The following is a 12,029-nucleotide window of genomic DNA, read 5'->3' as shown; positions in this document are numbered from 1 at the left end:
GAACAGGCCCCAGACGCATTTCCGGTCAGCGCCGCTGGAGATGCCCTAACAAGTGTGTGCATATTGATGGGTGGAGAGACAATTTGGGGCATGTGCACGAGATTAAAGGCCATTCCTAGCACAAACCATTTGAACTGTCTATTTAGGCTTTTCACAATGCATGCTCTTAGCACGTGCCTCATTTGTCTATACCGGGTTTTCGGACATTAATTGGACAAATGTGATGGACAAGAATTACCATGGTGTGCCAAAGGAAGCCCACATTTTCCATTTTCTTCATATTCAACATGTTACTATATTTTGTGACTGGTTTTCTTTTCATCGCGATAGTTTCTGGATAAATATTTTGGCACACAGTAGTCAACATTGTTTGTTTGATTGTACTTGCTCATCAAGCATTTGGCTCGATGCACATAATATTCATCAGCATTTCATTACACAAATTTGCAGAAGTTGTAGTCCAAATTCGACTTTAAATTTGGAAAATGATCTGATTCGCGTCCTCCCCATCCCCCGCACACAGCGCGCGACGTGTGTCCTGCGGGGCCGACCTTATCGCTTCCTCGCCTTTCTTCCTCACCGCACACGCGAGCGAGAACAGCGCTGCCCAACTCCATGGCAACCTCGCCCGAGCCACCGTCGCTTTTGCGCCCAACGCCGGTGTCTGTCCCTGCCCCCATCGTCGTTGCTTTTTGCGCCCGACACTGGTGCCCGCCTCCGTCGCCGTCCCCCAACGCCGCCCTGCATGCGCTCCCGGTACCCCTTGCCGCCCAAAGTCGGCTCCGACGGCTGCGACTGGCGGCGGATTCACCGTCCCCTCTCCTCTGGCGGGTATGACTGGCGACGGATCCACCGTCCCATCTCCTCCGACGGCTGCGAGCGCGCCCCACGGGCGGCTCCACCTACCCCTTACCTCCGGCAGCTACGAACGCTGCTCCCAGGGCCTACCTCTGATTGACCCGACGTTGCCCGCCCCGCTGCCTGCTCCGTGCCTCATCTATATCCCTGCGGGAACAACCTCTAGCTTCCGATCGCGGCTGAGGATGGGCGGCGCCATGGCTAGAGGAGAACGTGGAGGAGCCGACGGAAGGCTTTCGGTCGTCCTCAAGCCGTGCTTCCTGGGGCGTCAGACGTTTCTACCACCGGCGAGGGCGTGTGCTACCACCGGTGAGGGCATGTGCTACCACCGGCACATGCCCTTGCTACCGGCGGCACATGCCCTTGCTACCGGCGGATGCCGGCGTTGCTACCTTTGGCATCTGGCGTTGCTACCGGTGGAGGGGTGGATTTGCTACCTTAGGTGTCCGACGTTGCTACCGGCGGTCCGAGATGTTGCTGCCTTAGGTGGACAGAGTTGCTGCAACCTTGGGCGGCGTTCTCCGACGAGGTCTCTATCATGTTGATTTGTACCGTAGGAATATTTTTTGCTGCAATTTTTATGCGGTTTTGCTCCAATTACTCCGGCGAAGTGTCCGGTGAGGTCTCATTGTTGTCTTCGACGATAATTTATTTTTGCTACAATAGCATTTTTTCGCTGCGTGGTCTCCGGCGAGCTTAGACGTTTTCTTCGATTTCTTGGGCGAACCGTTTTTTGCTACATACAGTTGATGCCGGGGTGTTTATTTTGCTGCCGGAGGTGTTCTTTTGCTACATGTAAATCTAACCGTACATGAGGTCGATCCGACGGCTGGGGACCCGGGGCTGGGGAATCAGATCCCGGGGGACACCCAGCATTGTCCTTTAAATTTTCACCTTGCCCTGTTTTAGACTTAAACAAGTCATTTAAATCAGTTTTGTGGTAAAATCCAGAAAGTCATGATTACAGGAATGAATGAAAATCAGTCCATTGTAGTACATCGGCGACGCCGGCGAGACGCCGCTGCACCGCAGTGAGAAAGCTCGACCCGATCGAGGACATCTATGGAAGAAGCGTCGTGAATTTCGTTTCAGCTGCGTGCCAGCCTGGCGGAGTGGACCCCACGTCCGTAACCGTTTATTTACCTTGACGCCTCGGTGAAAAGTGGGTGACCGCGGTTGAGAAATGTACTGAGCAAAGTGTTAGTGGCAGCCTGAGACAGTAATTTCCCCTAGCCGTGGTAAAAGTCGGTTACAAGTCACAAGCCCTTCATCTCCTTTCGATCTGTCTATAAAATCCCATCATCCCCTTCTTCGTCTACGCCCACAGACCATCACGCCTCACACCGAGATTACGAGAGAGAGAAAGCTCGGCGCCGGGCGGCAATGGCGGGGCAGTGGCGGGCGGTCGTGCAGGCGGCTGCCACCAAGGTCGACCAGGCCTCGTCGCAGCCCTTGGGGCGGTCCTTCATCCCCGCCTTCATGGGACTCCACGACCGCACGGAGCATCTGACCCCGCTCCTGGCCCCCGGAGCCGTCGTCCCCTGGCAGGCCTTCGACCTCGACGGCCCCACCGTGAGGCTCCTGGAGACCTCGCGCGACATCGCGCAGTACACCGAGCTCCACCACAGGGTCGTCCGCCTCGTCTCCGTCTACGGCAGGCTCATCGGCGTCCTCCCCAACCTCCTTCTCTCGCAGAGGGACAACGTCATCTTCCTGCGCGACCCCGGCCCGAGGTGGCTCTACTGGGTTGATCGCAGGGCCGACGCCCTCGGCCGCATCCAGCACGCGTCACGGACGCTCCGCGAGGGCCGCGGCGCTCAACCTCGCCACCGTCGACGCCTTCGGCCTCGCCAGGAGCTTCCCCGCCAACTCCCCGTCCCGGAATACCTGGCTGCGGGCGGCTGAGAATCTCTCAGAACGCGCCGAAAAGCAGGTCCGCGAGGTGGCGTGGGGCGAGGTGCCCATGGCCTCCGCCGCTCGCGCGCAGTGCCGCGCCGGCCTGGAGGTTTTACCTCCTCCCTAAGTACCTCGATCTGCCTCAGCCCGCAGCCCGGCCGCCGCACGCAGCTTCATCTTCCATCCATGCACGGACGCCAGCATCCAGCTACCCGATCCATCCATATGCCTGCAGGTTTTGCGTTTTTCCCAGCTTCTTTCCAATAAACCCGAGTACTATTTGCTGCGTGCTCGACCTTGCTCAGCTGCAAGAGGCGATCGGAGATTCTGCTTGTTTCTGTGTAGATGCGCGGCATTTTCTTTCTTCTTGCATCTGTGATCCGTCCTTGAACTCGAAACTCTTGATTCACCAGTAAGAATGCTACATCAACATGTATCTGCTGCTGCTTCGTCTAGTGTTGATGTTACGCTCTCCGTACTAGAGATTCTGTCTGTATGTAAGCATGCCGCTTGTTCATCTATTGTTGTTGGACTCAAAAATCTTGATCAGCTTCAATGTTTGATGGATTTATTTCTACTACAGTACTTCTGATGGTATTGTTACTTCGGTTCGGTGTATATTATTAGAGAGAATTTTTTATTTGGCCCTATCTGAAGTTTGCCTTCCTTTTTTGGCCCTGGCAAATTTTTTCTTCCTTTCATGACCCACAAAGTTTGCTTGGTTCCTTATTTGGCCCTCTAGTACAATTTAAGCACTAAGATGACCATTTTGCCCCTGCTGCAATATGTGACAAAATTGCACTAAAAAAGTTGTGATCCAGCGCACGTTTTGCCCCTGCTGCAAATTATTTCGGAAAATATCAAATTTATTCCGGAAATTACTCCAATTTATTTTGTATTTTCACAACTCCAAAAAAAAATGATATTAAATAGGCACAAACATAGAGACAGTCCGCACGCACGCTAGAAATTTCAGCCCAAAATACATTGTATTTTAAAAGATACAAAAAAGACAAATTTCTAACAAACTATACGTACGGCTATATAAAGTCAGATTTTTGTTTTTTCACAGCCCAAAATAAAACGAGTTTCTGCCCGAAACATTGCACGTACATCCCAAGCATATACATGTATTTTTCGAATAAATTTGAGATTTTATGAAACTTAAAAATTGGCCAACATATTGCAGCAGGGGCAAAATGGTCATCTTAGTGCTTAAATTGTACTAGAGGGCCAAATAAGGAACCAACCAAACTTTGTGGGTCATGAAAGGAAGAAAAAATTTACCAGGGCCAAAAAAGGAAGCCAAACTTCAGCCAGGGCCAAATAAGGAATTCTCTCATATTATTACCTAGATTCCACCTCGAATTCAGACTCACACTACCCTTGCTTCACCACTTCCTGAATCTTCAACAACTTGTCCCTTTTCAGAGCTCAGCATTCATGTTCAGCAGAATTCTTAATTTTAGGCTTCAGCATAGATAGCATTGTAAACTGATCAAGAACACATTGACAGTTTTGCATAGATTGCCTTATAAACTGAATCAGATTCAGAGTTTAGCCTAGATGGCATTGTAAACTGATCAAGAAAATATTCAGAGTTTAGCATAGCTTGCATTGTAAACTGAATCAACAACAGGTTCAGAGTTTAGCGTAGATGGCATCATCATCCGAATCAACAACATATTCAGAGCTCAGCATAGATGGCATTGTAAACTGAATCAACAACATATTCAGATTTCAACATAGATGGCATTGTAAAATAAATCAACAACATATTATAGCTTTATACACTGAACCAATAGCTTCTCCTTTTACATTTCGTTTTGGAACTCACAACTTGATGCGGTTCATTATGGTTCAGAACAGAAGAGGAAACAAGTGTTATACACCTGAATCAGTAGCTTCTCCCTTTTCATTTCGTTTTAGAAGTCGCAACTTGATGCAGTTCATTGTGGTTCAGAACAGGAGGAACCAAGTGCTGTTGGGATTTTTTTTATAGACGAATTCCAAACTCACAGGTTAGCATCAAAAAATTCTTTGGGTAAGTATATCAGGCACCATGAAGGTTGGAACGCGAAGGTTTTACTTTACCTAGTGAACATGCCAAAATATCCAACGGACATGAACAAATGAGAAATTGGTTACTTTTAGGAGAAAGATCGTCACATTAGTGTGCTGATTGGAAATAAGAATCAAACCAACATCACTAAAAAGTTACAACGAAGTATTAAATGTTGAAAACACCGGCAGAACTTTCGGGCGGCAGGGTGAGATGGATAAGTGTATGGTTACTGCTTGCTTGGTGTTCAATCATTGTCTTGCCTGCCATTCTTTACCTCACCAATCGAAACCAAACACCAGGATACAAAACATAAGAATTTTTTTTTTTTGAGAAACACAGTACAAACGCAGACGCTCACATACACGCGCATACACTCACTCCTATGAACGCACACACGCACACCCTACCCTATGAGCACCTCCGAAAGATTGAGCCAGCGGATTGGATCTTGAAATTGAGGAAGTCACCAAAACATAAGAATTTGGTGAGCATAATTTCCTAGAATCCAGACTTACATAATGAAATATCACCAGATAACCGTAGTGTCTATCCGGGACTCCAACTAGTAGGCACGTACATTTCTCTACGCGAACGCATTGCCCAAATCCCTCATTTGCAAGCTAGTTCCGCTATCATAATCGGGAGAGAAGCAGCTGTGAAACAATGTGCTTAGAGCATCTCCAGTCGCGTCCCCCAAAGCGTCTTTCAAACCGCGCCGGATTGAGCGTTTGGGGGACGTGTTTTGTTCGTGCCGCCTTTGGGGGATGTCGCTCCCCAGTCGCGTCCCCCAAACGCCTCCCCCAAACATTTAAAATACTTTTTTTGGCATTTTTATTTCAATTTTCACAAACTAATACATAATTGGGTACGTGGTTTCCACAAACTAATACATAGTTGAAACCGTGGTGGACACAAATATAAAATATTTCAAATAAACTAAACCTAACTAGACCGTGCATCGAAGGTTTCCTGTGTTCGCTACTAAGAAAGAACACTCGAGGGCACACCCAGTCACCCAAACTGGAAAATCCAGCGGGAGGATGGTGCCCTTGTTAGTTCTACCGATGAGGCAAACATGCATAAACCTCCGTGCACGTATTCGCTGCGAAGAAACAACACTCAGTCGTCCTCCTCGTCGGTGATGTCGCTGTGGGAGTCCCTGTCGTTGTGGTAGTCCCGGCGGCAGCGCCTCTCGTCGAAGACCATGACGCTCATGTCCCTGTTGCCGAAGTAGGAGAACAGGAGGATGAAGCCGGCTTCGAGGCTGTGGTGGCGCGCGAACTTGTCCCAGCCGATGTTGAGGTACATCTTGCCGCGCGCGTCGTAGATCGCGTCGTCGATCCACCGGTAGTAGCCGCACGAAGCCTCCCGCAGATGCATCTTGCGCGGGCTTACGGCGCCGACGTACTCGGCGAAGGAGTCCGGCGGCCTCTGGATGTCGCGCGGGTCACCCTTGAGGATGAGGACGAACTCGAACAGCACGTCCGGCTCCACGTCCATCTCCGACGATGAAGACGATGGCGTGGGAGGCGACGGCGAGCGTTCAGCTATGCCGCGGCCACGACATAGCGTCGAGTCTTGTTGAGAGATGGTGGCGTCTAGGGTTTGGGAGAGAGGCGCTAGGTTTTGTGTGTGAGAGGGACGATGAGAGGTGCCCCTTTTATAGGCCGGAGGGAGGCGGATGAGCGGTGGCGCTCATTAACGCCGGCACGCAGAGCTAGGCGCGACGAGACGCGTCGCTGCGCCTCTGCGGGAACTGCACCGTCGCTGCGGGAACTGCACTGTTGCTGCGCGCCAATAACTTCCATCGCGAGGTAGGCGACGGTTAGGTTAAAATTTATTGTGCCGCTGACGGGTCGGGCCCGCGTCGCTAAGCCTCGCTTTTCGGTGCGTCCGGCGTCCCCGATGCGTCCCCTGCGGGACGGGGACGGGCTCGGGGCGCCGGACACCGTATCGGAGCGCGCCGGACAAAAATAGCTTTGAGGGACGCGGCTGGTACGCATTTTTTGTCCGGCGCGCCTAAATTCCTTTGGGGGACGCTTTGGAAGACGCGGCTGGAGATGCTCTTACAAGGCAGATGCTATGTAATTATGTCAGATTCTGATGGGCCTATGGAGAAAAGCAGTAGTTTCAATCGACGGGTAGTACTGCTGTGACGTAGTAGCAATGTTCAAGGAACTTGAGTATTTGCTGGTAAACGTACGAGAGCTCAGCTGGCTGAAAAAGAACCTCAATTCTGAAGAAAATCAATCACCACTTGCTGATTTGTGGTGGCCATATGCTACGGGTCTTGGAACCTTTGGCTACCCATTCAACCTTCTTGAGCTGCCTGGGATATGTCCAAAAATACATGCATATCGAGTCTGATGCGCTAGCTGAAATACTGGTATACTCATGTTCCTGGGGACATCGTAGACTTCGTTCTTAGTGGTCTTAGTTTTCGAGGTGAAAACGCTAAGCCTGACCTTTGGTAGTTGTATTTGGCAATGACGGCTTACTAGTCGCTTTCTTGTTTTTTTACGAGAAATCCACCGATCTATTAATAATTATCAACCATAGTAGAAATGATCCAAAAAGTAAAGAAAATTACAAATTGGTACTCGAACCACCTAGCGACGACTCCATACACAAGCACGAGCCGAAGGCGCGCCGCTGTCCTCGCCCCTCCATCGCCGGAGTCAGGCAAAACTTGTTGTTGAAGGCATTGTCTGGAGATTGGGCCTCTAGGGTGAAAACCCAGGATCGGAACATGATGGTTAGACCAGACGACGATAGTGTGTGCGCTCTATTACCTTCGTGAAGACGTCGTTTTGGAGAATCTTTCCGGAGCTTAGGTGCCTTCACCACTAGGGTTACACGACACTCTGGTCGCTTTGGCGGGATCTTGTTTTCCTTTTTTTTTTCTTCTTTTTCATCATCATCATCTTCTTCTTTGCCTTTTTCTATTTTCGTCTATGTGCATTTTTTATGTTCAGATTTGCTCTAGACATTATGTGTTACAGAGTATCATCTTAGCATTAATACATTTTCTTTATTGAAAAACAAGTCATTTTGTTGTGCAAGTGGGTTCGCGTCGAGCTGTCCACCTGTCCAAGCTGTCATCTTAGTATTAATACATTTTTTTATTGAAAAAATGTCTAGAAAGGTGAGAACTAGCTGCTCGATAATAGAAGTACGCAGTTAGCAGCTTCCATTTGTTTTTCTTTTTCACGATAGCATGCTGCACACGTACAGCTCCAGGTTTAATTCTAAGGCTTATTTTGAGCTTCTCATATTGCGATAGTTTTATGGGTCTGAGAACGAGTTGGTGCTACAATGACAGACAGAGTGATGTCGTACTGTCTCTCTCATACAAAGGTATGCCGCCTAGTTTCATTGCTGAGAGCTAGGATTTGTTCCGGGTTGCAGCATCTTCCTCTAGGAGCTACAGCCTATATTTACGGGATGCTCTTCAGCCCTGAGCTTGGAAGGCAACGTCTCAGCAATTAACCCATCACCCGTGCACGAATGGCAGGTTATGACCTATATATGTGCTCGGCAGGTTTGGTTGATAGGGTACTGCGGGCCAAGAAGGAATATGTAAACCACGAAATAAAGCATGCATTAGACAAAGTACGACACGGAAATGTTGTAAACCAAACACACAAATTTGAGGCTACATGCCTCTTATAGAAATTAAAAAGAGACAACCAATTGTTCAGGATATCGAAATAAAACTAAACTAGGCAGCGATTATTCACTCGTAGAAGTAAAGAACATGATCACACTCGGAAGCATCAGCGAAGTTTTGCCCTTGAAGCAGCATCAGCCTCTGTTAAACTGATTGATCATGGTGTCCTCCTGATGGCGGTGTGACCATCGGACCGATGCTCCTGCAACGTACATGTCAAGGTTAGATACAGTTGGTAACTACTACACTCGTACAATTGGTAGTATAAAAAAGACATAGGACTAAGCATAACTCCACAACCTGTACACGGATGGTAGATAGGCACGAGCTTTATATTACCTGCAAGATGGAGTCCAGAAAGCCGCGTAGGGGATGGCTTTGATGATCTTAGTAATTTTGGACACCGTTGCAAACTCGCCCGACTCGCGGTTAACAGCATGTACCTCGGCACCTGTCTTGGCCCAAATGAAATCATCATTGGAGCCAATAAGGCGAGGAATCCCGGACATCTTGGTGAGGTCCAAGACTTTGTACAGCTCCCATGCCAAAGCTCCACCGGGACCGGTGGCCTCCCTCGACCACAGATTGAGCTTAGACCGGGTCACGCATGCGAATCCAAGGACGCCGTCTCTGGCCGTCATTAGCATGGTAGTCGGGATCCGCCGGTAGGCAAACATAGGAGCATCAACCAAGTCGATTTCGTCGGCACCATAGTCGTACTCAACGATCTTTCTTCCCAGCTTGCAAGGAAAATAGGCCTTACCATCCAAGACAACGCTAGGCCCCGTGTCCACGACGGCATCTTGATGCTCAATTTCTGCTGGTTTATCCTCCATGTCGTCATCGTCGTCCCCATGGTTCCATTTACCTAGCTCCCTTGAGTAGAGGCCGCCGAAGGTTACCATCTTCTCCTGGTAGGTGCCCACGAGAACCACCATGGACTCGTGGTCATGGCACCTAAGCTCGTCGCAGCGGTCATCACCACAGAGCAGAGCTGCGTTCCACTCTTCCTCCACCGGATCGTCCAGTGGCATGCGTACTGCATGCTCCTCCTTCGTGATGGGGTCCCAGACGAAGAGGGAGGACTCGCCGTCCTTGGAGATGGTGTAGAAGAGGACGCGGCCGTGGCATACGTCGAGGACCCTGTACCGGCGCGGGATGGAACTAGGCTCCAGATGGAAGGTGGAGGTGGGGACGAAGATGGTGGACTTTCTCCGCGCCTCGGTGGCTACCAGGAAGCCAAGCGACGCAGCTGCCGGATGCAACTTGCGGTTGCGGCTGAGGAACTTGTCGCTGCAGATGTGCCGGCACCAGTATTTGCTGCCAAGGCAAGCCTTGGCAAGGCCGGCGGGATCATCCGGCCGGATGCGAACTAGAATGTTGTCGACGAGTTCCTCCGGCAGGTACGGGAACTCGGCCAGCATCTCCGGCGAGTTCTTGCGGGCAGCAAGGCGAGGGCTACGGCGTGGAGGCAATGCGACGGTGGGTGGCTGCGTGGTGGCGTCCTGGCGATGCAGGCGAGGGCTACGACGTGGAGCGGAGGTAGTAGGCGGCGGCGTGGTAGTATTGTTGTGCCGGGAAGAGTGACGGCGAGGTGGCCTCATCTTGATCTGGCTGCGAAGGGCGGTGGACGGCGGCGTGGTGGTTGAAGGAGAAGGGCGCGTTTGTTGCGGTGCGTCCCCGATGGAGAAAATATGGGGTAATTAAGGAGGAGGAGATGGCCGTTGATGCACGTACGTTGGGCAGGCGCGCAATTCCGGCCGGAAGATCCACGATCACCTTCCCACGATCCTCCTATCCGCTTAATACGCCTTCCGTTTCTGCCAATTTTCGAAATTCAAGCGTTCCAGTTGATAAGCCTCCCTGAAATACGTAAATATACAACGCCGTCAAATGTTTTGAATCGTGGTCTCCGTGTCTCATTTCTACAAGTTTTGTTAATTTAGAAAAATAGCAGCACGAAAAAAATCTAGTTGCGTACTTACATAAAAAATCATTTTATCAATTTTACACGTACTTACATAACAAGGGAGATATGATGAAGATGTTTTCTGACTTTCATCAGCACATGATTTCTTTGAACATAATCAATTATGGCATTATTATTTTGATTCCAAAAAGCGATGATGCATCGGTGATTTAAAAATTCATACCTATCTGCCTGCTCCAAATTTTATTCAAAATTGTCACCAAAGCTCTAACTGTTAGAGTTGATCCAGTGATGCATGAGCTTATTGATTGCTGCTAGAATGCTTTCATCAAAGACATATACATTTCTGCTGAAGGTGTGATGTTGTTACAGGAAATCCTCAGGGAAACCAAGTTCGGAGAACAACATGGGTTGTTATGAATATTGACTTTGAAAACTTGTGATAAATTGAAATATGATTTTCTTTTTGATTGCTGCAGACATGTGGGTTGAGTGATAATTGGCTTACATGGATTAAGAATGTTGTTTCTGGTTGTAATTTAAGTGTGAAAATCAATGATATAGCGGGCTCCTATTTTGGCAGTTTCAAAGGAGTGAGACGGGGTGATCCTTTTGCTCCCCCTATTCAATTTGGCTGTCAGGGTACATTGTAGCGGTCTGATCACAGGGTTAGCTGAACATCTTGTGGATGGGGGGGTTGCAATACTCTAATATGCATATGATACTATTTTGTTCATACAAGATGATTTGGATAGTGCTATAAAACTCAAGTTGCTTTTGTATGGGTTTGAATCAATGTCTGGTTTGAGAATCAACTTTGAGAAAAGTGATGTGCTCATGATCCTACTCGATGATTCCAAAATGCATCAGTATGCTGATTTGTTCAACTGCCAGACTGGCTCCTGACCTATAAGTTATCTTGGAACTCCTGTGTGTGCAAGAAGAACAAATGTGGGTGAAATGAAATTTATGGAGGATAAAATGAAAAAAAGATGGATGGGTGGTTCTATGTCCATTGGTGGCAAGGTAACACAAATTAAAGCTTGTCTATCTAATAGTGTTGTCTACGAAATGTTTTTGAGGTTCTTGCACAAAACAATTATTGAACGGATGGTGAAACCAATCAAAGGCTTTCCGCGGGCTGGTAAAATGGGGAAGAGGGGAGATATCACTTGGTCAAATGGAAGCACATCTACAAACCTAAAGGTAGAGGGGGCCTTGGTTTAAAAAACTTGACCAAATTCAACATTAGTTTGATGTGAAAGTGGTGGTGGAAGCTGGGAAAGAACAAAGGACTGTGGAAAAACTTCATGTGGAAGAAATATCTACATAATTCGTATGTTTTTCTGCTATCAGTCCAAAAACAAAAATACTCTGCCTTCTAGTTTGACATGTTGCGTATCGAAGAGATTTACCTCAGTGGCAGAAAAATGGTACTGGGTGATGGTAAGAGAACACACTTTTGGGGTGATTCCTGGTGTGGCTTTACACCACTGAAAGAAAAAAAATTCCAAATCTTTTTTAGATCTGTAATGAACAGGATCTAATAGTTGTTGCTGATGCTAATAATAATTGGAGATTCACCTTCAGAAGTTGGATTCCTATTGATT

At 48.5% G+C, this 12,029-nt stretch overlaps 1 protein-coding gene across 1 annotated transcript; it reads right to left on the bottom strand.

The window, feature by feature from the left end:
* Positions 1-8,633: 8,633 nt before the first annotated feature.
* Positions 8,634-9,913, bottom strand: LOC124696107. The gene is made up of 2 exons (XM_047228883.1): positions 8,829-9,913; positions 8,634-8,691 (listed from the first exon to the last, which is right to left on the bottom strand). The coding sequence occupies exons 1-2, from the start codon at positions 9,911-9,913 to the stop codon at positions 8,634-8,636; spliced, it is 1,143 nt and encodes a 380-aa protein (XP_047084839.1).
* Between the last annotated feature and the right edge of the window lie 2,116 nt (positions 9,914-12,029).

Source organism: Lolium rigidum, chromosome 3 (assembly GCF_022539505.1).
Source record: "Lolium rigidum isolate FL_2022 chromosome 3, APGP_CSIRO_Lrig_0.1, whole genome shotgun sequence".
In the NCBI taxonomy this organism is placed as follows: Eukaryota; Viridiplantae; Streptophyta; class Magnoliopsida; order Poales; family Poaceae; genus Lolium; species Lolium rigidum.
The sequence above is the reverse complement of the archived record's forward strand: the minus strand, read 5'-3'. Positions and strand labels throughout refer to the sequence as shown.